At 54.2% G+C, this 25,962-nt stretch overlaps 2 protein-coding genes across 8 annotated transcripts in view; one reads left to right on the forward strand and one right to left on the reverse strand.

Moving 5' to 3' along the window:
• Positions 1 to 15,519, forward strand: part of TSC2 (TSC complex subunit 2) — a 33,587-nt gene extending 18,068 nt beyond the window's left edge. For 4 of the 7 annotated variants that reach the window (XM_053957067.1, XM_053957068.1, XM_053957071.1 and 1 more), the window contains 16 exons: positions 1,370 to 1,534; positions 2,407 to 2,559; positions 2,718 to 2,830; positions 3,351 to 3,572; positions 4,257 to 4,472; positions 6,016 to 6,084; positions 8,136 to 8,296; positions 9,238 to 9,722; positions 10,461 to 10,536; positions 10,786 to 10,872; positions 11,411 to 11,597; positions 12,393 to 12,532; positions 12,736 to 12,814; positions 13,330 to 13,421; positions 13,684 to 13,782; positions 14,323 to 15,519. In XM_053957067.1, coding sequence (XP_053813042.1) covers positions 1,370 to 1,534; positions 2,407 to 2,559; positions 2,718 to 2,830; positions 3,351 to 3,572; positions 4,257 to 4,472; positions 6,016 to 6,084; positions 8,136 to 8,296; positions 9,238 to 9,722; positions 10,461 to 10,536; positions 10,786 to 10,872; positions 11,411 to 11,597; positions 12,393 to 12,532; positions 12,736 to 12,814; positions 13,330 to 13,421; positions 13,684 to 13,782; positions 14,323 to 14,490 — 2,512 coding nt within the window. In that variant the 3' untranslated portion in view covers positions 14,491 to 15,519. The remainder of the gene's footprint in view (positions 1 to 1,369; positions 1,535 to 2,406; positions 2,560 to 2,717; positions 2,831 to 3,350; positions 3,573 to 4,256; positions 4,473 to 6,015; positions 6,085 to 8,135; positions 8,297 to 9,237; positions 9,723 to 10,460; positions 10,537 to 10,785; positions 10,873 to 11,410; positions 11,598 to 12,392; positions 12,533 to 12,735; positions 12,815 to 13,329; positions 13,422 to 13,683; positions 13,783 to 14,322) is intronic. The other 3 variants (XM_053957069.1, XM_053957070.1, XM_053957072.1) reach the window with 1 other exon arrangement.
• Positions 15,520 to 15,887: 368 nt separating this feature from the next.
• The window catches only part of PKD1 (polycystin 1, transient receptor potential channel interacting), an 83,435-nt gene continuing 73,360 nt past the window's right edge, over positions 15,888 to 25,962 (reverse strand). Inside the window, exons 36-46 of the mRNA XM_053957433.1 lie at positions 25,559 to 25,761; positions 24,874 to 25,068; positions 24,514 to 24,653; positions 23,800 to 23,927; positions 22,979 to 23,144; positions 22,304 to 22,429; positions 21,983 to 22,157; positions 21,245 to 21,532; positions 20,789 to 20,923; positions 20,207 to 20,521; positions 15,888 to 19,872 (exon numbers count right to left, since the gene is read on the reverse strand). Coding sequence (XP_053813408.1) covers positions 19,294 to 19,872; positions 20,207 to 20,521; positions 20,789 to 20,923; positions 21,245 to 21,532; positions 21,983 to 22,157; positions 22,304 to 22,429; positions 22,979 to 23,144; positions 23,800 to 23,927; positions 24,514 to 24,653; positions 24,874 to 25,068; positions 25,559 to 25,761 — 2,450 coding nt within the window. The 3' untranslated portion in view covers positions 15,888 to 19,293. The remainder of the gene's footprint in view (positions 19,873 to 20,206; positions 20,522 to 20,788; positions 20,924 to 21,244; positions 21,533 to 21,982; positions 22,158 to 22,303; positions 22,430 to 22,978; positions 23,145 to 23,799; positions 23,928 to 24,513; positions 24,654 to 24,873; positions 25,069 to 25,558; positions 25,762 to 25,962) is intronic.

The raw sequence follows: 25,962 nt of genomic DNA on the forward strand, positions 1-25,962 counted from the left end.
ATTTGTCTTTTCCAGAGAGCAGTGAGGGGTGTGCTCAGCCCATAAGAATTGATGCTTTCACAACTAAGGAAAATAAGATTTGGTTCCAGAGACTGATTTGGTTGATTGACAGGTTTTGATGGCAAGCATTGATCTGCTCCAATGAAAGATGTGAAATAATTGATGCCAGATTTAAAACATACTTCTGGATCACTTCCCCCTTGAGTGTTAAACTGCTGAACCTGAAGGTTGTGCCTTAACCTGTAGGATTGCTGTCAGTGGAACTTGATTGGGGTGTTTTTTTTATTTTTGGCTCTATATGTTGTTTGGGGGAGAGAGGCTGAAGTGACTGAATTGCAATTATAGTTCTGACACTTCATGTTATGGGAGAAATCCTTCCCTGGGAGGGTGAGGCCCTGGCACAGGGTGCCCAGAGCAGCTGTGGCTGCCCCTGGATCCCTGGCAGTGCCCAAGGCCAGGCTGGACAGGGCTTGGAGCAGCCTGGGACAGTGGAAGGTGTCCCTGGCCAGGGCAGGGAGTGGCACTGAATGGGCTTTGATGTCCCTTCCAACCCAAACCCTTGTAGGATTCTCTGATTTCCCCATTAATCATGAGGTGATTTCCTTCTCTTGCATTTCCATGTAAATGGTAGCAATGAAAAGTTCAGATAATTGCCCTTAATGAAGCCAAAGAAGTTGCCACATGATAACAATTTTGGCTGTGCCTCAGCTTAGTTTGTATTGCAATGACATAAGGACTTGTCTTTATAAAATATTGCAGTCCAGCTTAAAACAGAAATGGTTTTAAACTGCTTTGCTCATTTGGCTGATTTGAAGGCAGACCTTCTCTCTATTCTTGTGCCAATTTCCTGTTCAGAGTGCAATGTTTTTTCCTATTTCAAGTTAAATTAGGTTTTACCTAGCTATTGAATTTGGAGGGGACAAAAACAATAGACAGAAGAGGTGCAACAGAGAAAAAAGCAAACCACAGGATTATAAAGTGAAGTCTGGAGTGCCCCAGTTTCTGGCTCATGGGCAACCTGCAGCCTGGGAAGCTGGTGCTGGTCATGGGATGCTTGCCCTCAGCATAGATCAGGAGCTCAAAGCTGCCACTCACTCCTTGCTTGGTGCACTTGCCCATGGGCCACCAACGTCAGAGAGCGCTGGCCTGGCCGGCTGGCACTGGAGTCTCTCCAGAGAAAAAACACTTCCTGCAACGACAGCCTGGGAAGCACAACACGAGGCTGATCCCAGATGATCCCAAAATCTGTTTCCCGAGGCCTGGGTGTGACGGCTGGCACGTGCATGCACAGCAGGGTCTGCGCCCCGCCGGCTGTGGGGACGGGGACGTGGTGCCATCTCATCTGTCACCTGGGGACCTTCTCTTCCAGCCGCATCCAAACGTCCATCACCAGCTCGAGCCTGGGCTCTGCAGATGAAAACTCCATGGCTCAGGCTGATGACAACTTGAAAAACCTGCACCTGGAGCTGACAGAGACCTGCCTGGACATGATGGCTCGATACGTCTTCTCCAACTTCACGGCTGTGCCCAAGAGGTCAGTCAGGGACCAGGGACACACGGGTGGGATTCAGGTTCATGTTTCACTTTATGTGTGGAAAAACGTTGGGATTCTGGCAGGCTCAGGCTCTGAAGCCTTTCCTCACTGATAAAATCTTGGCTAAAAAGGAGATGAGATATGAGATGAGATGAGATGAGATGAGATGAGATGAGATGAGATGAGATGAGATGAGATGAGATGAGATGAGATGAGATGAGGGAAGACTGCAGATGGGAAGGCTGTGGCGAGGCCTCAGAGCCCCTTCCTGTGCCTAAAGGGGCTCCAGGAGAGCTGGAGAGGGGCTGGGGACAAGGGGTGGAGGGACAGGACCCAGGGAATGGCTTCCAATGCCAGAGGGCAGGGATAGGTGGGATATTGGATGGGTTTTTTTCCTGTGAAGGTGGTGAGACCCTGGAATGGATTTCCCAGAGGATGCCCCATCCCTGGAAATGTTCCAGGGCAGTTGAATGAGGCTTGGAGCAGCCTGGGATGGTGGAAGGTGTCCCTGTTCATGGCAGGGGGTGGCACTGGATGAAGTTTAAGGTTCCTCCCAACCCAAACCATTCTGTGATTCTGTCAAATCCACTGGAGAGTGGATTTGCCTCAGCCTGGACCTGTCTGGAGGAGATGCCCTGAAGGTGTGGGAGCAGGGCTTGCTCCATGTCCTTGCAGGATAATCCCAGTGTGCTGCAGCAGCTCATCCATCATCCTGATGGATAACGGGGATGTGGGGGGCTTGGATAACAGCCAAGGGGGGGTGGCACAAATGCTGTGTAAAGAAGGAGAGCAGGCAGCACCTCCTGCATGGTTAATGGCACCAGCTCTGTTCTCTGCCTCCTGAGAAATCTTCATCCCAAATGTGTTCCCAGGTCTCCCGTGGGTGAGTTTCTGCTGGCTGGAGGAAGGACCAAGACGTGGCTGGTTGGTAACAAGCTGGTGACCATCACTACAAGTGTTGGAACAGGGACAAGGTCCCTGCTTGGCCTGGACTCTGGAGAATTCCAGAGCACCCCAGAATCAAGGTAGGTGTTGCTCCCATTTCTGCAAATCTCCACCTGACAAAGCCACCTAAACCACTGCTACAGCTGTGTAGTTCTTCCTCTTGGCATAAGAGGAATGTGTTATTTGTCCAGCACGGCTGATTCCTCACTCAGCATCACCAATATCTCCTTTCCTACAGCTCAGACCCTGTTTTGCAAGTGAGACAGACCAAGGAGGCTCCAGCCAAGCTGGAATCCCAGGCTGGGCAGCAGGTTTGCAGGAGCTCCCGCAACAGAGTGCGATCCATGTCGGGTGAGTTCCCATCCTGGGCTCTCCCTGCCACAGCTTGAAGGACCAGGTGCCTCCTGTGGCTGAGTTTTTTGGACATCTGGAGCTGTCTGGTGTTTAATGAGGGGCAGGTAGCAGGAGCTGTTGGCTTCAGGCTTCATGCAGGCTTCCTGCTTCCCTCTCTTTGCAGGAGAGCTTTGGTGAGCACATAAACTGGTTTATAAGGAACACATGGAACATCAAATTTTCTTTGTGGTTTAACCCCAGCTGACAGCTAAGCCCCACCCAGGTGCTCACTCTGTCCCTCACGGGGAGAAGGAAGAGAGATTTGGAAGGGGAAAAATAAAAAAAATTGTGGATTGAGAGAAGAACAAGTTTAATAATTAAAATGAAATAATAGTAACAGTAATAATTGTAATAACAAGGGAAATAAAACCAATATATTGTGTATGCAGCTGCTAGAAGAGGTTAAAAGCCTCACTCCTGAGATATTTTTGGGGCTAACTAAGTGTGTCTCTCCCTTGGATTGTGTCTGTCCTGCCAGGTGGTCATGCCTTACGTGTTGGTGCCTTAGACAGCTCAGCCTCCCATTTTCCCAGTGGCTCAACTTCCCAAGGGACACAGGGCCCTCCTGCTGCTGCAGCCCGCCCAGAGAAGGCCAGTCCTGCTCCACAGACAGCCCTGCAGAAGGAAAAAGCCAACTTGGCTGCCTACGTGCCACTGCTGACCCAGGGCTGGGCAGAGATCCTGGTGCGCAGGCCCACAGGTGGGTACCTGAGTGTGGGGTGGGAACCTGGGGAGAAACCCGAGCCTGGGGGAAGGAGAAAAATCCATATTTCGTTGAAAATTAATCTGTTTATGGCTTAGTGCCTTTTGAAACTGTAGAACCATGGGATGGGTTGGGTTGGAAAGGACCTTAAAGCCCATCCAGTGCCACCCCTGCCATGGGCAGGGACACTTTCCACTGTCCCAGGCTGCTCCAAGCCCTGTCCAGCCTGGCCTGGGACACTGCCAGGGATCCAGGGGCAGCCACAAGTCTGGGCAGCTCAGTTGTGTTTGCTCTTAGGGAAAGAATAACAACTTGTTCAAGGTCAAAATGCTTCAACACCAATGTGTTCCAGGAGATTAACAGGAATTATCTGTTTCAACTGAAAGCTGTTTCATGAGAAAATAACTGACCTGGTGTTAATTAGGACACCTGAGTGTTTTGGATGCCTTTGGGAATCTGCTGTAGCAGTGAGTTACCAGGGGTGGGCTTTGAGGAGCATGGGGAGAAGTGCAGAGCACTAGGAGTAGCAAATTAATCGAGTCATTCTGCAGAGGAACCCAGAACTTGCTCCGTTTGGACTTTTTATCAGCAAATTCCAAAACAATGTGAGCACTTCCATCAGGAGCTGTAACCTCTGGGAGAGCTGGGCGTGCTGACCACTTCCCCCATTGTCTGGTGCAGGCAACACGAGCTGGCTGATGAGCCTGGAGAACCCGCTGAGCCCCTTCTCCTCAGACATCAACAACATGCCCCTGCAGGAGCTCTCCAACGCCCTGATGGCTGCAGAACGCTTCAAGGAGCACCGGGAGACGGCTCTGTACAAATCCCTGTCCGTGCCCTCCTCCAGCCTGGCCACGGGCACGGCCAAGCCCTCGCTGCTGCAGCGCTCCAACACAGGTGGGGGCTGCTGGCAGGGCAGGGACAGCTCCGGGCTCTGCTGGGTCCCTGCAGGCCTTCCAGAGCAGCTGGGAGTCTCAGGGGGGCCAGCAATGAGAAAGGGAATCAGTTCTTGTCCCTAGAAGTGAAAAATTCCCTTCCTCCTTGCTTCTGCTGGCGCGTGGGGGAAGAGGAGGACGGGGGGAGTAACGGAGCTGCTTTGGAGGAGTCGTGTGTTCGGTGTGTTCCCCAAATGAAAATGAACAAAGTCATGGATCTGTTCCCTCTCCCACTTGTTTGGGGCTGATCTGGGCATCCCACTTGTGGATGGATCTTTCCATGCAGTGTTTCCATTTCCATTTGTCTTCAGTTTGGGAGTCTGTGTCGGGCGCTCGGAGCTGCAGGTTCCTGGGGCATGGCCTGTTCCAACCCTTGCCAGCCACGAGGAGTTGGTTGCCTCTGGCTTTTACAGCAGAATGCAAATCCTCTTGGATTTACTCACCTCTGAAAAGGACTGTTCAGCCTGCACTTAAACCACTCGAGTTTCATTTGTTGGCTTGATTTTAACACAGTGGCCAAGGATTTTCACTCTATTTAATGTGGTGCTACTTCCTCTTAAAAAGCTGTTAATGTTGGGAGAGTGGTGTTGACCAACAGCTGCAGTTTTTAAAGCTTTCTGCTCGAGCTCTTATCAGTGATATCCAACACTGAGGCTCTGAGCACTGCAGGCACCATCAGAATTGAGCAGTGGTACCAGCAGACCAGACTTTGCTGGTGAAAATGGGATGGATTGTCTGGAAATCTGGTAAAAATGCCAGTTTTCAGCTTTGTTTTAAGCGGGGCAGGGTGTGTTTTAGTATTTCAGAACGTGTAAACACAAAATTGGAGTCAAAATCAAATTATCACCTCTTACAAACAAGCAAAAAAAATTATTCTCCGTAAACACTTTTGTGACTCTAAAAATTTGTGGTATATGGAGCTAAGTGGAGAGCTGAACCCATGCCACCTGAATGCCACTCCTGTGCCACTCTGGGAGTCATTTTGGCCACATCCTTGTTAACCATACTTGCTGGAGCTGGCTGGGCAGTGACTGGAAGAAATTTTGCTGTCAGCCTGTCACGTGCCTGTTCTGCCCCTTTAGAGGTTAAACCTCTGGGAGTCTTTACCCAGATTTTTTAGACTCTTGTGTGGGTTTAAAAGTGACCTTGTGCAGGTCAGGAAAGGCTCAGCCTGGTTTCCTGTGTGTGTTGGGATGTCAGGAAGGGATTTTCTGTTCCTAAGCCTCACGAAATGCATTCTGCAAAGGGAGGAGTTGGAGCCTGCACTGTTGGATGTGTTTATTCCTCCTTATTCCTGTTGAGATCTTGTGCCCTTAAAGTATCCCTTTGGCATCTGGTGAGCTTATCCCAGCTTGTTCTTTCCTTTGTTTCATTTATTTATTTGTTTGTTTTAAACTAGGCTCTTGGTTACATTTTAAACTCTGTGCTTTTTAATTTTTTTATATTTTTTTCATATAGTCTCTCCTTCCTTTTGATGTAGCTGCTCACTTGATTTCCCTTTGCAGTGGCCTCTTTCTCTTCCATGTACCAGTCCAGTTGTCAAGGGAAGTTGCACAGGAGCATATCCTGGGCAGGTATATTTATATATCTTTAAGGAAAAAACCAACCAAACAGTATTGCCATAGAAGAACACCTCTGATTCATAGAAAATGTATCCTTCATCCCTCATTTTCCCCTTCCATGTCTCCTGTCTGTCCCCAGTCTCATCACTCTCAACAAATGGGATCTTGACTAGCATGAAGAAGTCCAAGCCAGATCCAACATTTGCAAGTGCAGACAGTTCCTCAAAGCAACTTTGCTTTTAGCTGGGCTGGCTTGTGAGTCATGAGGCCAGTGTTAAATGACCTGTCAAAACGTGGCTGGATTAATTAATTCTTCATTTGCAGCTTCATTTTCCAATTGGCTTTGTGTTCTGCCCAGTGGAAAAGCTCCCAGCTGTGAGGAGAGCAGTGTGTGCTGCAGGACAGGCTCCCCTTGGAGCTGCTCAGCCCACAGAGATCTGCCAGAATTGGGCACAGAAAGATACAAGCAGCTGATAATATGTATATATTTCATATATGGATAAGGTTCAGCCAGCATGGAGCCTGGTTAAGAGCTTTTTAAATAAAAAAGAAATATATTTCAGCAGAAAACCTGCTAAATTCTACCTTTTAGAAGCTCTATAATAACGTAAAATCTTTCTCCACTTCAGTAAAATTGATTTCATAATTAAATGAAGTGGAGATCAAATTACACACCTTATGAGCACAACACCTGCATTGCTTTGATAACCTGCAATGCTTTGTGATTTTAATTAGAGGGTTCAAATGTCTTTCTGCCTCTTTCCTTCACTGGAAAACTCCCAGCAGAGCAGTGGGGTGTTCTGAGCTGCTGCTGGTTGCTGTCAGAGGCCTCTCAAAGCAACACAAAGCTGCTGCAGCTCAATATTTTTCTGTACTTCCCTCTGCTCCTGTTATTCTCTTCCCACCTAAGGAATAATTAGTGCTTGGGTTGTTTCAAAGCACCAGCAATCTTGGCAGTGGTGTAGGAGGGGAGCTTGGCAGCACTGGGTATCTGCAGGTGTGTTCTGGCTTGGACAGCTAACCAGATCAGCACGTTGTTTTGGTTCCTTTTGGTTTGTTTTGTATTTTTAGAAGGTTTGTGTGTGCAATGCTAACTCTTAATTGCTTCTTTGAAATAACTTTGGTCCTGCGAGCTGAAATCAATCCAGGAAAAGCTGCTTTAGTGATTTTTTTTCCTTTGTATATTTTTTTTTAATTTTGCTGATTTTCTTTGTATTTTTTGTGTGTGCTAATTTTTGGTTTTATTACTTTTATTGTTATTGTTTTGGAAAACAAATCTTGGCCTTTCAGATTGGTCTTCCAGTCCCTTGTGTGCATAATGGGATGCCTCCTGTTCTCCAGCCTTTTCCTCAGGACAAAAAGCAAGGCCAGGAGGAGCCTTTGGTCAGACTCATCCCTGTGGTCAGTGCTTGGAGCAGATCCAAGGTTAAATCCTCCACGTAGGCAGGGCTTCCACAGAGCTTTTTTGTCAGTGTGGTTCCACTCCCTGTGTGTCTGAGCAGATGCCACCAGTGCCCCTGTCACCCCTGCTCTCGTCCTTCCACGTGTTCAGGGCTGAATTGTTCTGCTTCTCCTGAGACATTCTAGGAAAGCTGCCAAACTGCAAGGAAACGGCTCCTAGGAAAATTTCTTATCTCCTTGTAGGCCTCAAGGCACAGGAGCGTTGCATTTCAGTACAAGCAAAGCTCCCTTTGAGAGCTGATGTCTCCAGTGAGCTTTTATCCCGTACTTTCCTGCATCTCTGTAGTTCCTGTCTGTCCTGGTAACCCACGTCCAAGGTCCCATTTCCTCATCCCGCGCCCTGTTGTCCATCAGCAACAATTGGAAAAAAAACCAGCTGCACTTCCTTGGCCCAAGGCAGGCTGTGAGGGAGAGGTGATTTATTCCCTGGAAAAAGGGGAGCCAGGAGCGAGTCTGACGTGACAAGAGATGCCAGGGCACTCACTCGGCATGGCCTTCCGTTGAGATCCCGTAGGGAAAAGGCTGGTACTTGAGAGGAGAGGAGAGGAGGGGGTCTGTCCCCGCGTCCCCTCTCCACAGCTGCCATGCCCGTGTCTCCGTAGAATCCGCCGTGGTGCTGGAGGAGGGCAGCCCGGGGGAGATGGAGCTCAGGGAGGCCGAGTCCCCCGCCGAGTCGCCCGAGAGCGAGGACGTGGAGACCTCGTGTTCCGAGCACGTCCTGAGCGAGGAGAGGTTTGGGAACGCCCAGGACTCGTACAGCAGGGTAAGGACAGGCCCAGGGCGAGCAGGGGGGAACAGCCAGCCATGAACTCCCTCATGGCACCCTCAGAAACTGCTCGCTGGTGGCACTGGGGGCATTCAGGGGAAAATCCTGGTTTATCAGGGACCTCGATCCACATTGCTTTGTGTTCCTTCCTGCCCACCTTTCCTTGGAAGTGTTGGGGTGCCTTGAGCCTTGCTGTTGTCACCTTTTATTCTGGCTGTCAAGAAAAGGAAGGGATCGTTCCCTGTGAGGGTGGGGAGGCCCTGGCACAGGGTGCCCAGAAAATCCTGGTTTATCAGGGACCTCGATCCACATTGCTTTGTGCTCCTTCCTGCCCACCTTTCCTTGGAAGTGTTGGGGTGCCTTGAGCCTTGCTGTTGTCACCTTTTATTCTGGCTGTCAAGAAAAGGAGGGGTGGGGAGGCCCTGGCACAGGGTGCCCAGAAAATCCTGGTTTATCAGGGACCTCGATCCACATTGCTTTGTGTTCCTTCCTGCCCACCTTTCCTTGGAAATGTTGGGGTGCCTTGAGCCTTGCTGTTGTCACCTTTTATTCTGGCTGTCAAGAAAAGGAGGGGTGGGGAGGCCCTGGCACAGGGTGCCCAGAAAATCCTGGTTTATCAGGGACCTCGATCCACATTGCTTTGTGTTCCTTCCTGCCCACCTTTCCTTGGAAATATTGGGGTGCCTTGAGCCTTGCTGTTGTCACCTTTTATTCTGGCTGTCAGGAAAAGGAAGGGATCGTTCCCTGTGAGGGTGGGGAGGCCCTGGCACACGGTGCCCAGAGAAGCTGTGGCTTCCCCTGGATCCCTGCCAGTCGGACAGGGCTTGGAGCAACCACGAGATGAGCATTCAGGTCTATCCCAACCCAAACCATTCTGGGATTCTCTGATTCCATGAAAACTGTTAATCTTTTCTTTTTTTTTTTTTTTTTCCCCGCAGTCCTCCTCCACGTCCAGCCAGGAGGAGAAGTCGCTGAAGTCGGAGGAGCTGGCGGAGGGCGGGATCCCCATCGGGCGGGAGGAGGGCCGGGCGCTGGAGGAGCTCTCCTTCCAGCCCTCACAGCCCCTCAGCAAGTCCAGCTCCTCCCCGGAGCTCCAGACGCTGCAGGAGGTGCTCAAGGACGCCAACGGGCGGGAGGTGCCCCGCAGGCTGAGCACGGAAGTGAAATCCAAATCCCAGTCGGGGAACTTGGAAGGGGAAGGGCTGGGCAGCTGGCTGGGCAGGGGGGAGGACAGCAGGGCCGCCGGGCCGGGCGGTGGCAGCGCGGCTGTCACCTCGCCCCGCTCGCCCTCGGGCCACCGGCCCCGCGGCTACACCATCTCCGACTCTGCCCCGTCCAGGAGGGGCAAGAGGATCGACAGAGACGCGCTCAAGGGCAGGGCAGCAGCGTCCAACGCGGAGAAAGTGCCTGGGATAAACCCCAGGTGGGTGCAGAGCCCCTGAGCTGCTCCATCACGGCTCCTTCAGGGGGGTCTGGACAGCATCCGATTAAAAAATTGATTACCTGCTTTATTCAGGAGCTGATACAGACCTGTTGAGCACACTACCACCGAATGGACTTTGGGGTTAGAAAACACAACTCCCAAATGGTGAAAGAAGTAGATGGGTGGTTTCCTCCTGTACTTAATGTGCTTAATTTAGGGGGCTGTGGTTTGACCGTAGGTTACCCAGAGTTAATTTTGCTGTGAGCGGGGTGAATTGCTAGTTTTGCAATTCAAGAAACATTATGTGCAAAATCCTGAGAAGAAGGAAAAGAAGGATTGTTATAGTTGCTTTTTGAACCTGGGATATTATTAGCTGTCCAAAATTGCATGATGAGACAATTTTCATCTGATTGAGGGCAGGAAAAATGCAAATGTCGGTACAATCATGTGTCTGAGAGCCTAGAAATATCCCCAGAGCTGTGGAGGGCATTCCTGCTCCTCCATTCTGTGCCTTTGAACAGGGAATTTGTGTGGCTGCTGCTGTTTGACACATCATTGTTTTTCTGACAGCGGTCTGTTGCAAACTGCAGGTAGTCCCATCTCTAAAAGATGAATAATACCCTGTTAGCATTTTAATTCCTCCCATTTTTTCTGTTGTACATAACGTTCTTACCTCCAACAGATCAAAACTGACTTAATTTTTATGGTAACAGACTTTTTCCTCCTTCTCTCCTTCAGCTTTGTGTTTTTACAGTTGTACCACTCCCCCTTCTTTGGTGATGAAAACAACAAACCCCTCTTGTTGCCAAATGAGGTAGGCACGGAGTTGTATAAATCCTTAATTTTTTTAACCTCATTACTTTCTTGGAATGCAGATGATAATTACAAATATCCAGCTCAGGTGCTGCAGTTTAAAGGTGTTTCCTACCAGCAGTGCCACAGGTGGGAGGTCTCTGTGTTGGGGTTGTGGAGGGGATTATTTAAAGCTGGCAGAATGCTGGGATGGTTTGAGTTGGGAGGGATCTCCCAGGCTGCTCATGTGGGGTCCCTGCTTTGTTTGCAGACGTTTGAGAGGTCGGTGCAGCTCCTGGATCAGATCCCATCCTATGACACACACAAGATTGCAGTGCTCTACGTTGGGGAGGGCCAGGTGAGTGTGTGCAGGGGCCTGAATCCATGTGGAATGTTGGGAACCTCTCCAGTGACGCTGTTGAGCAGGACGTGAACAGAGAACTCCAGATCAGAAGGCTAAGAAAATGAACTCTATTTCAAATTACCACTCTATATATAGAGAACATCGAGAAGACTAATTTCATTGGTCTTAAAAACATGTCACACCATTGGTGTGCAGTGAATGATGCACAGAGGCAGAACGTATCTATAAACAATGTGAATAACAAGGTAGATTAGAGAATTATTTACATTCTTTCCCAACTGTTTCCCAGGCTATCGCCTGGTTAGAAAACTTTTCTCTTTCTCTGCCTGAGCTGAGAATATCCACACTCCACCTGTGGGATTTGCCCTGTTCCTGCAGCAGCCTTCCTTTTCCTTAATTTCCTGTGCTAAAAATCAGCACCTGCACGAAACCCTTCTGTGAGGGCCATCGCCTAATCCCAGGAAGGGGTCTCTGGTGCTGGTGCAGTGCTGCTGGCACTGAGTGTGACATGTGGCATGTCCCCGTGTCCCAGAGCAACAACGAGATCGCCATCCTGTCCAACGAGCACGGCTCCTACCGCTACACCGAGTTCCTCACGGGCCTGGGCAAGCTCATCGAGCTCAAGGACTGCCAGCCAGATAAGATCTACCTGGGTGGCCTGGACGTGTGTGGGGAGGATGGACAGTTCACCTACTGCTGGCACGATGACATCATGCAAGGTGAGCTGGAAGGATGGTTTGTGTCTCCTCACCTTAACTGATCTGCCTTCCACACTGGTTCCTTCCCATGGGGGTGGTGAGGATGTCCTGGGCTCTGATCCCCAGATCACATGCAAGCCATGTGGTAAAGTTCAGGCCAAAACATACCTGCCTTACTTAGCAAGAAAACATCACATCAGTTTTATAATGGTCTGCTCTGTGGAACAGTCTGCTCTGTGAAAAGATCTGCTCTGTAAATCTGTGAAATTATCAGCTCTTTAAAGTCTGGCAGGGTTTGGTTTGGAGATGTAGCTGCTGTCCCCAGCTGCTGTAAAAGCTGTTCACTGAGGGTGGTGTCAATATTGCTGTGTTTCTCTGAAGAGCAGTTCAGTTGTCACTGCTGTGGGCATGGCTCGTGTCACTGCAGTGTCACCCAGCTCCTGCAGCACCAAGCAGTGCAGAAATCATCCAGGATCCAGCAGGATATGGTGAACTTCCCAAATTTTCTGCACAGCTCTGTGCTCATCACGTGGAGTCCAGTTCCACCTGGGGCTCTGCAGGGCTCAGTTAGGGCAAGTCCTGCTTTAAGCTCTTTTTCTCCCTAACCCAGGGTCTCCTCTCCGTGCTGCTGTGTCCTTCCCACTGGCTGCTTCACTCCATGCTCCAGGGAGTCCTGGAGCATCCAGTGGGACTGGATTCAGCTGTCACAAATGGGGACAAACCTATCAAGGGAGCACAGTTTGGATTTTTATTACTGGCATGTGACCATTGCTGCTTTCCCAGCCCAGCCTAAGGATCTCTGTGTTCCCTCTCCAGCCATTTTCCACATTGCTACTCTGATGCCCACAAAGGATTTGGATAAATACCGCTGTGACAAGAAGAGGCACCTGGGCAATGATTTTGTTTCCATTGTTTACAATGATTCTGGAGAGGATTTTAAACTGGGCACAATAAAGGTAGGGGATTTTCCTCGTGGGTGTTTTACAGCAGGAGCACAGGTTTGCAACCATCATGTGTGTGGCTGTTACCCTAAAAGCTGTGTGGGGATTATGGGGGGAGCTGTTGGCTGTGGTGGGTTCACTGGTGTGTGTTTATGGCATTCTCAACCCACGATGCTGCCAGGGAAATCTTTCTGACTCTTTCATTGGCTTCTCCTTAGGGGCAGTTCAATTTTGTGCATGTGATCATCACCCCCCTGGACTATGATTGTAACCTGGTGACGCTGCAGTGCCGGAAAGGTGGGAATTCCTCAGCCTTTGCTGAGTTTTTGAGTTTGCTTTGAGTTTTAAAAGTTAAAACTTCCAGGAGAAACTCTCTGGAACCAATTTGCCCAGTTACATCTGGGTTTGCCCTGCTCACGTACCTTCTCTGGATTGCTCGTGCTGTGCTCAAGCTCAGGACCCAGTGCCAGCAGCAGAGCAGATATCTCCCTCCAACAGCTGCTTGGGAATGCTGGAGGACGTGGAGGGTTCAGCAGTGCTGGTGCAGGTGCCCAAAGGGGTGCTTCTGGATGTTTCTGGCTCACACTTGGTTCATGTGAGAGCCCAGCAGGCTCTCCCCAAACCTTCATGGAGCAGCCAGAATTTGGGAGCCAGAACTGCAGAGGAGGTTCTGTTAGAGCAGGAGCTATGGAGCTAGTGGGACTTGGTTGATACAATTCCTCAGGTTTATTTGACTTAGATATTTAGGTACTGAGAACCTTTTCCTTCTTAACTGTCTTACCAGAATTTTTTCTTATTCCTTTAAATTAAAGACATGGAGGGTCTGGTGGACACGAGTGTTGCCAAGATCATCTCTGACAAGAACCTGCCCTTCGTGGCCCGTCAGATGGCCCTGCATGCCAACGTGAGTACCCCCAGCTCCCTGAGCTTCCAGCTGCTGCCTTGGCCCATCACCAGCTTCCAAGGAACCAGGCAGGGCCTGCTAAAGCAAAGAAACAACTTTGCTACTTGACCTTGAAGCCGGAGTTGGCACCTGAACAGTCCTAACTCAGAGCTGGATTGCAGTTGCTGTCAACCTGCACTGAAAATTTGGATTATTTTATTGTGGTGGTTGCGTTAATGTGGCTCCTCTCTTTCCCTGCTTCTCCCCACCCTTCCCAACCCAGATGGCTTCCCAGGTCCACCACAGCAGATCCAACCCCACGGACACCTACCCCTCCAAATGGATCGCGAGGCTGCGCCACATCAAGAGGCTGCGGCACCGGGTGAGTGCAGCTGCTCTGAGGGGTGGAACTGGGCTTGACTGGGACTTGCTGCAGCTGAGGCAGGTGAAACCAGCTGTCAGAACTGGCTGAGTGAGAGGAGGGCTGTGTGTACAGAGCTTAGAATCCAGCTGGTCATGGAATCGCAGAGTTTGGGTTGGAAGGGACCTTAAGGATCATCCAGTTCAAGTGTGGCAATGTCAAACAATTTCACTGGCGGTAAGGGCTTTGGGAAGCTTAAGCCTGGAATCCCAGGATCACTGGTATTGGAAAAGCCCTCCAAGCCCATGAAGTCCAACCTGTGTCCGATGCCCACCTTGTCCCCAGCCCAGAGATTGCCACCTCCAGGAATGGGGACTCCAAAACTCCCTGGGCAGCCCCTTCCAGTGCCTGACCACCCTTTCCATGGGGAAATTCCTCCAGATGTCCCATTCCTGGGCACAAAGTGGCATTGCCAGTGTCCTGGTAACCTGCCCTGCCCAGATGGAGATTTGGAAGAATTTTGGAGAGAATGGAGCTCACCTGCTCTCCGTTGCCTTTCAGCTCCGTGAAGAGACACAGTACCAGAGCCCTGGCCTTCCCCTGCAGCTGCACCCCTCTGCCCCCACAAAACCCCCTCCCCAGATCCCCCAGGACCCTCCTCCCACCTACGAGACGGGGCAGAGGAAGAGGCTGATCTCCTCCGTGGACGACTTCACCGAGTTCGTGTAGGGCCAGGCTCGGGGTGTCCCTGCTGGGACACTGAGGCTGTGGAATTGCATTCCCTGCCTGCTGATCCCTGCAGCTGCATGGACACAGGGATTGGGACGTGCAGCCTGGCTGCTCCTTGCATGTGGACTTGGCACTGAACCTGCCAGGAGCTTTGGGTGCCCCTGGGGACGACACTGAATTCCCAGCAGAAGCTCCCAGAGGACCAACCCACCGTGTTTGGTTTGATTTGGGCTGTTTCAAAGCTTCTGTGTTGGGAAATTCCCCACAGAACCTTTCTTTGGACTCCTTCCACACCAGCTCCTGGTGGAAGCAGACAAAGGATGATGTTCTTCAAATCCTCATGTGAAGGTACAGGAATTGTGGGATTTTTGAGGACTTTATTGAGAATGAAATATGAAGTATTGAAAAGCCAGTTGCTATTTCTGAGCACCCCAGAATCTCAGCTTCTCCCTGAACCTTGGGGCTGTCAGCACTTGGACTCTTCAGGCTCTGACTCATTCTGCTGCCAGCTCTGGAAAGAGTTAATTTGGATTCTCTCCTGCCCAAAATGCTGCCGAAGTTCCCAAGGTTTCTCTTCGTTGTGGCCATCTGCAGAACTTCCTGGTTGCAGGGGCATCATCTCCCCACGAGCTTTTCTTATTCCCTGACTGGGAGGCTCTCAGGGGAGGCTGAAGCAGTTCAGTTGGAGCTTCCAGGGCAGGTGGGCACAGCTGGAATGGGACTTGCAGCCCATCCTGAGGCAAGGAGGGCACCAGACACTACACCACCCAACTGGGAGGCACCTCATAAGCTGGACTATACTGTGAGAACTTCATCTCCTGCTTGGTCCGTGAGTGGGAAGCGTGGCTTTGGGAATGGCTGCCAGCAGGGAGATGAAGACAAGTGCAATGTGCACAATGTGGGACTGTGAAGGGACAGGCGAGGGGACAAAGGGACAGCCCTCACCTGTGCAGGTGTGTGGGAACACCAAGTGTCCGTTGTGTTCGAGTGTTTATGAGTCGTAAAGGAAATAAAAGATTTGCCTGATCAGTGCGGTCTTGATGTCCTGGGAGAGTTCAATACAAATCCTTCCTCCTGTCCTGGTTTAGTTTCCCAAGATGTGTTGCTCATGGAACCACCCCCCACCCCTCCCAGTGCTGGACACACGGATTCCTGGCTGTGTTCAGTCCCTGGACTGGGATATTCCCTCTGTGCTGGGGAGGGGACTTTGACAATTTGTCCTTGTGCCACCCCCACTGACCACAGGCGAGTTCATTCATTAACACCAGCTGTGACAGGCTGGAGGATTTAAGTGTCTTGTGCTGTGCAGGAGACCTTAATTAAAATTATGGATGCAGAGAGAATGAGGATGGGGTGGCGAGGAGCATCTGGAGCAGGACAAAACCACCTGAGCCAGGTTTTAGCAGTCAAGTGTTTATTTGACTTTGTCACTTTGTAAGAAACATCCCCACAGTTACAAAATACATAATTTTTGTTTGCAGTGAAATGTTGACCAGACAGAAACTGTTGGCATTTTGGTCACAATTATTGTTCTTTAAAAAAAACCCAAAAATTAGAAAAAATAAGGCACTTACAGAAGTCCCTCCCTCTCCCTTGGAATGAATGGATGGGGGTCTCATTTTTCATTTAAGCAGCTTGATTCTGATACATCACTGCGAGATCAAAGGCAATAAATAAGACACCATCTCTCAGTGACTACAGACACAAAAATATACATTCAGGGGGATTTATGGGCTTTGAGTCAAGTTTACTGCTGTGAGGGTGTAACTCCATGACTGAATCCCTCTGGCTGCAGAGGAGCCTTAGCTGGGACATGGAGGGGACCCTGGGACACTGCTGGAGCTGGCACAGGAGCTGCTGCACTGAGAACTGTGAGTGCTGGAAGCTGTGGGTGCTGCCCGCCACGCAGGGCTGGGCTTTTCAAGGAACTGTGGGTGGCAGAGCTGCTCTCCGTACTTCAGGGAAGTAGGGCAGTTGTCTGATCCTCTTTCTGCTCCTCTGGGATCAGGAGGAGCACTTGGTAAAGTCACACGCACCCAGTCACACTCACACACGCACGCAGGGCAAGGAACAGGCACTTGGGAACAAAAATCCAGATGGATTTGGGGAGCATCTTTGTTCCAGCTGCCCCTTAGCTTAGGAATGGCTGCTCAAAAACATTTGGGGCCCTGCTGGCCCCTCTTTCCCTCCGACTCCCAACCTCTTCTAATGAGGATACTCGAGCTGAGAACTGACCATCAGGAACTGCACTTTCTTGGCTCTTCAAGAGACTTCCAAGACCTGCTTGGTTCATTTGGGACATTTCAATCACTGAACATTCCCACAGAGCCCTTGGGGTAGCTGGATCTACACCCTTGGTGCTCCACACAGGTGAGACGGGTTGTGCCAGGGCAGGTGTGTGGGGAAAGGAGCTTTGGAGCTGGAGGGACTCCAGCCCTGGGGACATCCCAGCTCTCTGGGACACCTCACTACTGCTCCTCTTACTGCCTTGCTTTGGGAACATGGCACTGTCACCAAAAAGGAGTCATGGACATGTGCCAGAGCTGAGCCTGGTGCTGTGCTGCCTGGGAAGTTAAAGGAACAAAAAATCCAAGGCAAATAGTTTTCCATCTCTGGCTTGAAAACCAGGAGCACAGAGCTGACCTGGTCCCAGCCCCGGGCTCAGCCTCCAGCTGTTGGTTCTGCCTGCTGCAGGCACCTCCCTGCCCCACTCCTGCCCTCTGGGCCCCTCTCTGCCTCTCCCCCCTGTCCTGGTTACTGGGATTGCATTTCTCCCCTCTGCACTCCACTTGTCTGTGCCCTCTGCTCTTCCAACCCCTCCATGCTGACCAAGCACCACCTCACTTGTCTTCTCCTGCCCTCATCCCTCTGCAACCTTTCCACAACATCTGTCCTGCACAGCACCTGAGTTTTCCAAAGGTAACTTAGACCTGTCCCAAAGGCATCCCAGAGCAGCCAGTGTCCCCCTGCAGCCACCCTGACTCACACGGCCAAGGGAGCACATGGATGCTGGAACGAAATCTTCACAAGATCCATCACAGCTGGGGAGGCTCAGGAGGGGATGGAGCAATGGAAGTGCCCCCCTCTCCACCTGGAAAAGTCTCCCTGCCCTAGGAAGGTGCTTCCAGGCCCACCAGCACCAGAGGCTGCTGAACCCAAGGCCCCTGCCCTGCAGCTCTGCCCCCCTCAGCCTTCCCTTCCACCCTCTCACCTGTCCAAAGCATGGAGCAGGTTCTGGAACACACAGAGGAGTCCACTGGGGACTTTTCCCCATCCACCTGTGGCCACTGCCCCGAGCCAGCCCAGGAGAGCACACACACCACACACACACAGACACCCAATCCTTATATACACGGGACATTCCCAGGAAGAAGCACTTAATACATCCTTTAAATAACTCTGACAATAGTGTTCTGTCTCCTATCTACATGTTTCAAACACGGTACCGATGCTATGAAAATATAGCAAACATACAAAAATATATACATTTAAAAACCAAACAAACCCCATATAAATTACTTACAATAGCCATAAGGTGAAATGGGGCTGAGGAGGGGAAGGCAGCCCCTGGGGGGGGGCTTCAGGCACCCCCAGGCTGTGATCTGGGGGGGCCCCATGGCACAGGCCAGCTGTAGCCCAGCAGCTGTAGCCCAGCACATGGTGAATCCCAGCTGGCAGGGCTGGAGGGACCCCAAAAAAATCTCCCTCAGGGCTTCACCTGCGTCCTTTGTGCTCAGGGAAGGTGCTGGCACTGCTGCCTGAGCTGGGGCTGCGCTCCCCTCCTCCCTGCCCATTTCAGCTTATGATTTAAACAAACAAAATACTGCTTTTGTGATATATTATCCCATTCTTAGCTCGCACGTGTCACTGGTAGCCGAGGAAAGCCTTGTTTAAAGTGCTGGGCAGTACATAGGAACAAGTAAACAAAACAAAACAAAAAAAAATACATATACTTGGGGCAATACATTCCTTGGGTTAGAGAAGCCAAGCAGCCAGCGGCGCCTGCACCCCGGGGCCACGGCGGGGGGACAGGACGGGTGGGGACCGCCGTGACACCAGCACGTTGGGAACCCCACGCTGGGAGTTTGGGAACCCCACGCTGGGAGTTTGGGAACCCCACGCTAGGAGGTGGGAACCCCACGCTGGGAGGTGGCTGAGGCAGCCCAGGGGGTCTCTCGTCCCCAGCTCGCTGCAATGTCCTTTCTTTTAAATATTGGATTTCTTTAAATACAAATAATAGTACCAATTTCTGGAGGATAAAAGTAGCCAATACTGGAAATTAACTGCTCTGGGTGTAGATAGCATTTCTCTATATATCTATTTATGCTTAAAAAACAAGGTGGGTTAAATACCTTCTCGAAAGCTGTCGCTTTCCTCCACAGTGCGTCTGGTCGACAAAATCCAAGACTTGGTTCAAACCTTCGAGGCCTGGGGCTCTCCTCTCCCTTTCCCATCCGGCACAGCCAGCAGGGAAGGGGGGGAGCTTTGTCCCGTCCCCCTGTGCCCAGCCCAGTCCCACCTGTGGCCGGTTGCAGCCGGGGCCGTTGAACACCCCCAGCTTGCTCCCTGTGAGCCAGCAGGGATCTCCTGCACCTGCTCATGCCCCGGGGAAAGGCTCGGCCTTCTCCCCTTCCATCTTTACCACTGGAACGCTCCCGTGGGGCCGCTTCTGGAGGGCCGGTGGCCGTGCCAGCGGCGTGGCCGGAGAGCCCCCGTGCCCGGCCGGCCCAGCCGCCGCGGCAGCTCCGGGCGGGCACAGCCCGCCCAACGAAGCCCTGCCAGGGCATCGCTCCCGCACCCCCGTTACTTGACCGTGGGGTGCACCCGGTTCTTGGCCCGCAGGGGCCGTTTCCTCCTGGCCGCGCAGGGCTTGCCCGGCGTCCCCGCGGCCGCGCTGACCCCGCGGCTGGCCCGCAGCAGCCGGCCGGGCACCGCGCCCCGGCCGCCGGGCACGGCCCCGGCACAGCGCGGGGACGGCGGCTCCGTGTCCGGCACCTCCGGGGACGGGCCCTGCTCCGAGCCGCCCGGGCAGCCCCGGCCCGGGCCCCCCTCGGGCCCGCGGTGCCTCCTGCGGGCGCAGCGGCTGCGGGAGAACTCGAGCAGGTGCTCGATGCGGGACACGTCCTCCGTCACCTGGTTGACGCGGTCGAACTGCGCCAGCAGCATCTCGAAGAGCGAGAGGAGGCGCTGGATGTCAGCGTCCACCTCCAGGCTGTCGCGGGCGCTCAGCACCAGGCTCAGCCCGTCCAGCTGGCTGGAGGACGTGGAGGTCCTGGAGCTGTCGGAGGCAGCGCTGGGAGTGGGGCCACGGAAGGACTTGGAGTCGCTGGAGTCTCGGGAGGGCAGCGGCTCCATCCCCTCGAACCTCACCTTGTGCCGGAACTGGGAGGGAAGAGGAGAAAGGGGCAGGGTTAGGGCAGGAGCTGGGAATGGGGAGCACTCCTAACAGCTCCAGGGCTGCTCCCAGCCATTCCTGGTGTGACAGGCATGGGCTGGATCCCAGATAAAGCCACGTAGGACTGTGGGGCTGAGAATGGGCAGCTGCTGCCTGTACAGTTCCCAACTCTTGGGCCCCCAGCGTGGCCACTGCTCCAGCCCTCGCCTGCCAGAGGACACGGCTGCAGGAAGGAGCCAGAGGCAGGGAAAGGCTAAGGATGGTGGATGCTGCTCTGTGCCACCAGGCCCCTTCTCCACATAGCCCCCAGGCTGGCCTCACCTCCTTGGCTTTGCTGAAGCCCATCCACATCTTGAGCCTGCGCACGAACAGCTCGACCATCTCGTAGTCCTGGGGCTCGAAGGCGGGCCGGTAGAGCTCGAAGTGCATCTCGCGGTAGCTGTGGATCAGCACCGCCGCCAGCAGCCGCAGCACGATCCACACCTCCAGCACCACGTAGGAGGTGCAGAAGAGGCAGTAGAGCCCCGAGGCCTCGGGCAGGCAGGGCCGCAGGCTGGCGCTGCCCCGCAGAAGGGCCAGCAGCAGCAGGAGGCTGCTGCCCACGCTGCGGAAGGACTCGGAGGAGGAGGAGAAGAGCTGCGGAGGGACAGAGGAGATGTGTGAGAAGGCAGCAGCAGCAAAGCGTTCCCCTGACCTTCAATATCCCCTCCCACGTGGGCCCTGAGGGGTGGCCCACGAACGGGCTGGGACAGGGACGCACGCTGGCCAAAGGTGCCGGTGGCAGGATGGTCACAGAGTGCCCAGGGCACCCAGGGGCTTTGCTCACGTCGTGCCAGGGTGAGGGAAAAGGGGCAGCAGGACCACCAGCAGCCCCTCTGTGAGGGAGGGGGACAGGGTGGTTACCAGGAAGCCGAGCTGGGCGTAGGCCAGGAGGAGGAGGGCGAAGGCCACCCCTGCAGCCATCAGCTCCTTCATGGACTTCTGGAAGGTCTTTCCAAACACTGACCACTGCCGGACAAAGCGCAGCTGCTGGGCAGCCTGGGAGGGGAGAGGGGGGAGTTACAGACACACCCCCAGCCCAGGAAGGGTCTCTCAAACACGTGAGAAACCCAAACCCCAGCAGAGCACACACAGCCCAGCCTGCAGGCTGCTTGCAGAGAGAACCAGCCCATCGGCCACACTTGGCTGAATTCCCCAAGGGAATCGAGGGCCCAGAGGCCTGAGAGACCCAAAGTGCCCAGCAGAGACACACGTGGCCTCCCTGCCACCCCCTCCCCTGGCAGGGCTGTGCAGGGGTGACAAGCACAGCAGGGCCAAAGCACCCAGCACCCACGTGCTGCTCCCCCAGCCCCCCTGTACCTGCACGGTCAGGAGGAAGAGGAGGGACGCGGCCAGGCTGCTGAAGACGGAGCTCAGGAAGGCCACCTGGTAGAAGTTGGTGAAGCCCCTGCGGTTGCTGAGGTACCTGAGCCACTGCTGGTCAGCCAGGGTGGCCTGGCTGAGGTGCACCAGCACGGTGCACGTGGTGAGCAGGATGAAAACCCACTGGCCGTAGTTGCCCCACAGGGTGAAGTAGGCTCTGCCTTCCTTCTTGATGGCCAGAGACTCAGACACCACGAAGTAAACCACAAACAGCATGAGGAACACCTGGGGGAGGAACAGAGCAGTCACAGGAGAGGTCATGGAGACATTACCAGCAGAGGAGGAATGGAGAAGTCACCAGGAGATGAGAGGACAAGCCCTGACTGCTGTGCTGCACTGGGGGATCCTGCAGCACCCCAGGATACCAAAATCCCCCCAAACCAGGTCAAGTTCCACCACTGCACACCTTGAGCAGCCCCTGCATCTTGCCCTGCCCTCCTTGCTCCTCCAGCACCCCAGTCCCTCCTGAAGGCCCCCAGTGCCCACACCCAATGTCCCCGTGGCAGGGTGGCAGCGCCCAGGGGATGAGGGCTCTGCTGCCACCACACCCAGGCAGGGCGACAGATGTGGGGACAAGTGGCCTCAGGGAGTCAGTCCACAGTGACCGGCGTGGGTGAGGGTCCCCAGAGCCCCCCACGCAGAGCGCACGGGGCGCAGGGGAGGCCCCACACTGACCATCATGAGGAGCTGCAGCGTGACCCCCCCGCTGAGCCGCAGCAGGGGGAAGGGGCTGATGGTGACAGCGGCGATGGCCTGGCCGGCCCCGGGGAACTCCAGGCGCAGGGTGAGGGCCACGTGCAGGTCCACGCTGGGGTTGTACTGCAGCAGCTCCACAAACACTGCCCGGCTCCTGCAGAGGGACAGCAGCAGCTCAGGGGCTGGCACAACACCGGCTCTTGGGTGGGACGTGGATCCTGTGCCCCTGTGACGCTCCAGCAGCAGCCCTGAGGAGCCCAGGTGACAGCAGGACACCCCCTCTGGCCCTGCCACACTCACATGTTGTCGATCCACGTGTGCTGCTGCAGGAACTCCAGCTGAGCCCGGCTCTCCTCCAGGGAAGGGCCCAGCTCCTGCACGTAGCCGCTGCTGTCGTAGAAGGAGATGTAGCCCCAGTACCAGATCCTGCAGAGGAAGAGGAGCCCTGGGTGAGGCTGAAGGACACTGGCTGCCCTCCTACGTGGCAGATGCAGATCCTGCCCCTCAGGATTTATTTCACAAGACAGATGACAGGGGTGCATTGATCCACCTCAGTGCTCCCAACCTCAGAACAGCCCCAAGCCCTGTGGTGGCCCACACCCGCATGGAGATGATGCTTCTGGGGACAAACCAGAGAAGAAACCAAGGGTGATTTATGTCCTGCCTGGGGTGCAGGACAAGGTACTGTCACCTCCTTGAGCAGAAATCTGGGGTGCTGGGTTCCCCCGCCCTGTCTGTGCCCTGGAAGGAGCAGAGTTGAACCCCCTGCCCCCCTGGGCCCCCAGAACAGCACAATGCTGCTGTTCAGGCCATTGGGAATTTCTGTCTCCATCCCCCCTTTGCCAGGCTCAGGGGCTGAGGTGAGGGCTGGGAACAACCCAGGGCACCTGGAAAGACCTTGGAGAGGTCTGTAAGGGTCCCTGGAGGAGGAGCAGGGGTGGGAGCAGGGGTGGGAGCAGGCAGGACAGCCCTTACCCCGCCAGGTCGGGTGCTGAGTGTGCCCACGCGGCCGTCCCATTCCCGGCTGTGCTCTCCCAGCCCACTCCATAGTCAGCAGTGGCAAAGCTGTGCTGGTCAGTGCAGCTCCTCTGGGCACTGCCCATGCCCTGCAGGATGTCCTGGGCACTCTGCTGGCACTCAGCTGCAATGAGACCAGGCTGTGAGCCCAGCACCGCCAGCATGGAGCTCACCTTCCCTCCCAACCCCTCCAAACCCATCCCCACCAGCACACCAGGGTGAGCGAATGGGCATGCACAAGTCAGGGATTCAGAAAAGGATGGATATTAAAAATGAAAACAGCTGTCTGATTTAGGAGTCAAGATATAGCCACGCCTCCAGGTCAGAGTGGATTAGGTGGGTACAAGTGGAGGAGAACAGAGACATTCCCAACTGGCCTTGGGAAACTGGGGACCTGCACTCTGGTCCCTGCATACATCACTGGCTTCAAACTGCCAGAGGGCAGGGCTAGATGGGATATTGGGAAGGAAATCTTCCCTGGGAGGGTGGGGAGGCCCCAGCACTCAGAGAAGCTGTGGCTGCCCCTGGATCCCTGGAAGTATCCAAGGCCAGGAAGTGGAAGGTGCCCCTGGATGGACTTTAAGGTCCCTCCCAACCCAAACCATTCCACGATCCACTGCCCCACTCATCTCTGCAGAGCAGAACCACTGCCTCCACAACGTGTGCTGCCTCCCCTGAGCCCCAGCTGCACCCAGAGCTGCCCATTTCAGCCCTCCAGGACTGTCACCTCGCACTGTGACAGCAGAGCAGCCGTCCCTGCCCTCCCTCCTCCCTCCTACCTCCCCGCAGGCGGAGCTGGCGCAGCCGGGCTGTCCCCAGCGTGGTGCTGTGGCTCTCCTGGCCAGAGCCGTTGTTGTACAGGTAAGGGAGGAACACCTGAGACATCCACACCCAGAACTGATCCGACCTGCAGGGGGGGAGGGGAGACATTGCCGAGTCAAAGTTCCAGGCACTTTGGGGCACGAACAAGCCACACTGATGTGCACAGAGAGCCCAGGGCTTTGCAGGGACACACCCTCAGCCCAGCCATCCCCAGTGCCAGACTGGGCTGCTGGGAGCTCCCAGGGCTGTGGAACATCAGCTGGGAAAATTGAATCCAGTTAAACCCATGTGAAGAGCGGGGAAAGGCAGGCTCTGGCCAAGATGTCATTTCTGGGGGCTCTCGTGAGTGACCCTGTTCATGGCTACAACTTGTGGCTGTAAATTCTGGAGACAGAGAAACTCTTGTGCTTTAGAGCAGCTCCAGAAAGATCAACATCAGCTCCCACAGCCCCTTCCCACTGGGGAAACCGCGAAACCTCAGAGAAATTAAACCTCTCAATCCCCAGAGGCCCCTCTGCTCTCCAGGGGAGCAGCAGAACCACAAACAGGACCTGCTGACTGCTGTGCAGTGCCCAGCTCCACATGGGCACCAAGGAACCTCTTACGGGACAGACTGTGGAGCACAAGCCCACGAGAGGACCCCCCTGACCCCCTCAGGGGCTGGCAGGTACCTCTTGATGAGCAGGAAGTCGTTGCTGCCCAGCTGCTGTTTGATGGAGCTCTGCAGGAGGAAGGCCCGGCTGGTGCGGGAGGCGTCGCCGTAGTTGGTGAGCAGGACCACCAGCAAGAACATCATGTAGATGAGGAAATTCTGGGAAGCAAAGAGTAAAAATGGGATTGCATGGAAGGGCTGGATCCCAGTCCTGCAGCAGAGCAGTGCTTTCCATGGCCGTGCACCAGGATCAGACCCAGAGACTGAGAAACTGAGGCAGGAGCTGGAGCCAAGCACTCGAGGCATCCCAGCTGGACTGGGAGGATCCACACTCAGACGTGTCTGAGCTCTGGGCACCAGGCAGCAGGAGATGTCCCACCTTGAGCATCCTGTGCAGCAGTTTGACCTTCCTGGCCTCCTCCTTGGCCTGGAAGAGGGCAAATCCCTGCGGGGGCCGGACCTTGCTGATCCTCTCGGACACGTGCTCCACGCAGGGCTGCTCCACCAAGGTGTCATCCTCCTCTGGGTGCAGCCTCTTGGCAACCAGGGAGAAATAGAGGGCTTCCAGCAGCACCTGGGGCACAGGGAGAGCGCTGAGCCTGCAGGGAGCTGTGCCACCTCAGCATTGCAGCAGCAGCTCCCGTGGGCCCCTTGGCACAGCCAGCACGGCACAGCTCCTACCTGGACCTTCAAAACCAAGTGCCACCAGCCCTGCCACCAGCCCTGCCTCTGGTGTGCACATCCTACCCTTCCTGAGGGGATGGGAGAGACCACTCAGTGCACACAGTGTCCACTCTGACCTGATTTCCTTGTGGAAGGCGTTGTCGAGCATTGGGAGGGGCCGCCCAGGGCAGTGGTGGATTCACCATGCCTGGAAGTGTTCAAAACCCACGTGGATGTGGCACTTGGGGACATGGCTTAGTGGTGAACACGGTGGTGGTGCCTGATGTATTTGATCATTTTAAAGGGCTTTTCCAACCTTAACAATTCCACGACTGTGATTAGCAGCTGGACAAGTTAATTCCACGTACAGGTCTGCGCTACTGCACTCGTGCCACGCTCACCTTCAGGGGCTCCCAGACCAGGAACGATGCCAGAAAGCTGAATATCCCTGAGATGAGCCACATGAGGGCCACGCTGGAGGAGAAGCCCACCCCGATCCACACGGAGATGCCCGCGGCGGTGGCGAAGAGCAGGAGGCTGATGCCATGAGCCAGGAGGGAGCACCAGGGCGGGAGCAGGCGCTTCCTGAACGTCTGGTCTGCAACTGGGAGCGGCAGGAGGAGGAGGGAGAGCAGTGTGTGAACACCACTGCAAAGGCCCCCGTGGGCACAGGAAGGGCTGGGCTCAGCACTCAGCCCAGCAGAGAGCCCACCACCAGCCCTGGGAGAGTTTGGAGGGATCATCCCACACATTTCTACCACTGGCAGCTGCAGAGGGTGCAGGGAGCAGAGCAACTGGGGGAGGA

The sequence above is a fragment of the Vidua chalybeata genome, chromosome 16 (genome assembly GCF_026979565.1).
Source record: "Vidua chalybeata isolate OUT-0048 chromosome 16, bVidCha1 merged haplotype, whole genome shotgun sequence".
NCBI lineage: Eukaryota > Metazoa > Chordata > Aves > Passeriformes > Viduidae > Vidua > Vidua chalybeata.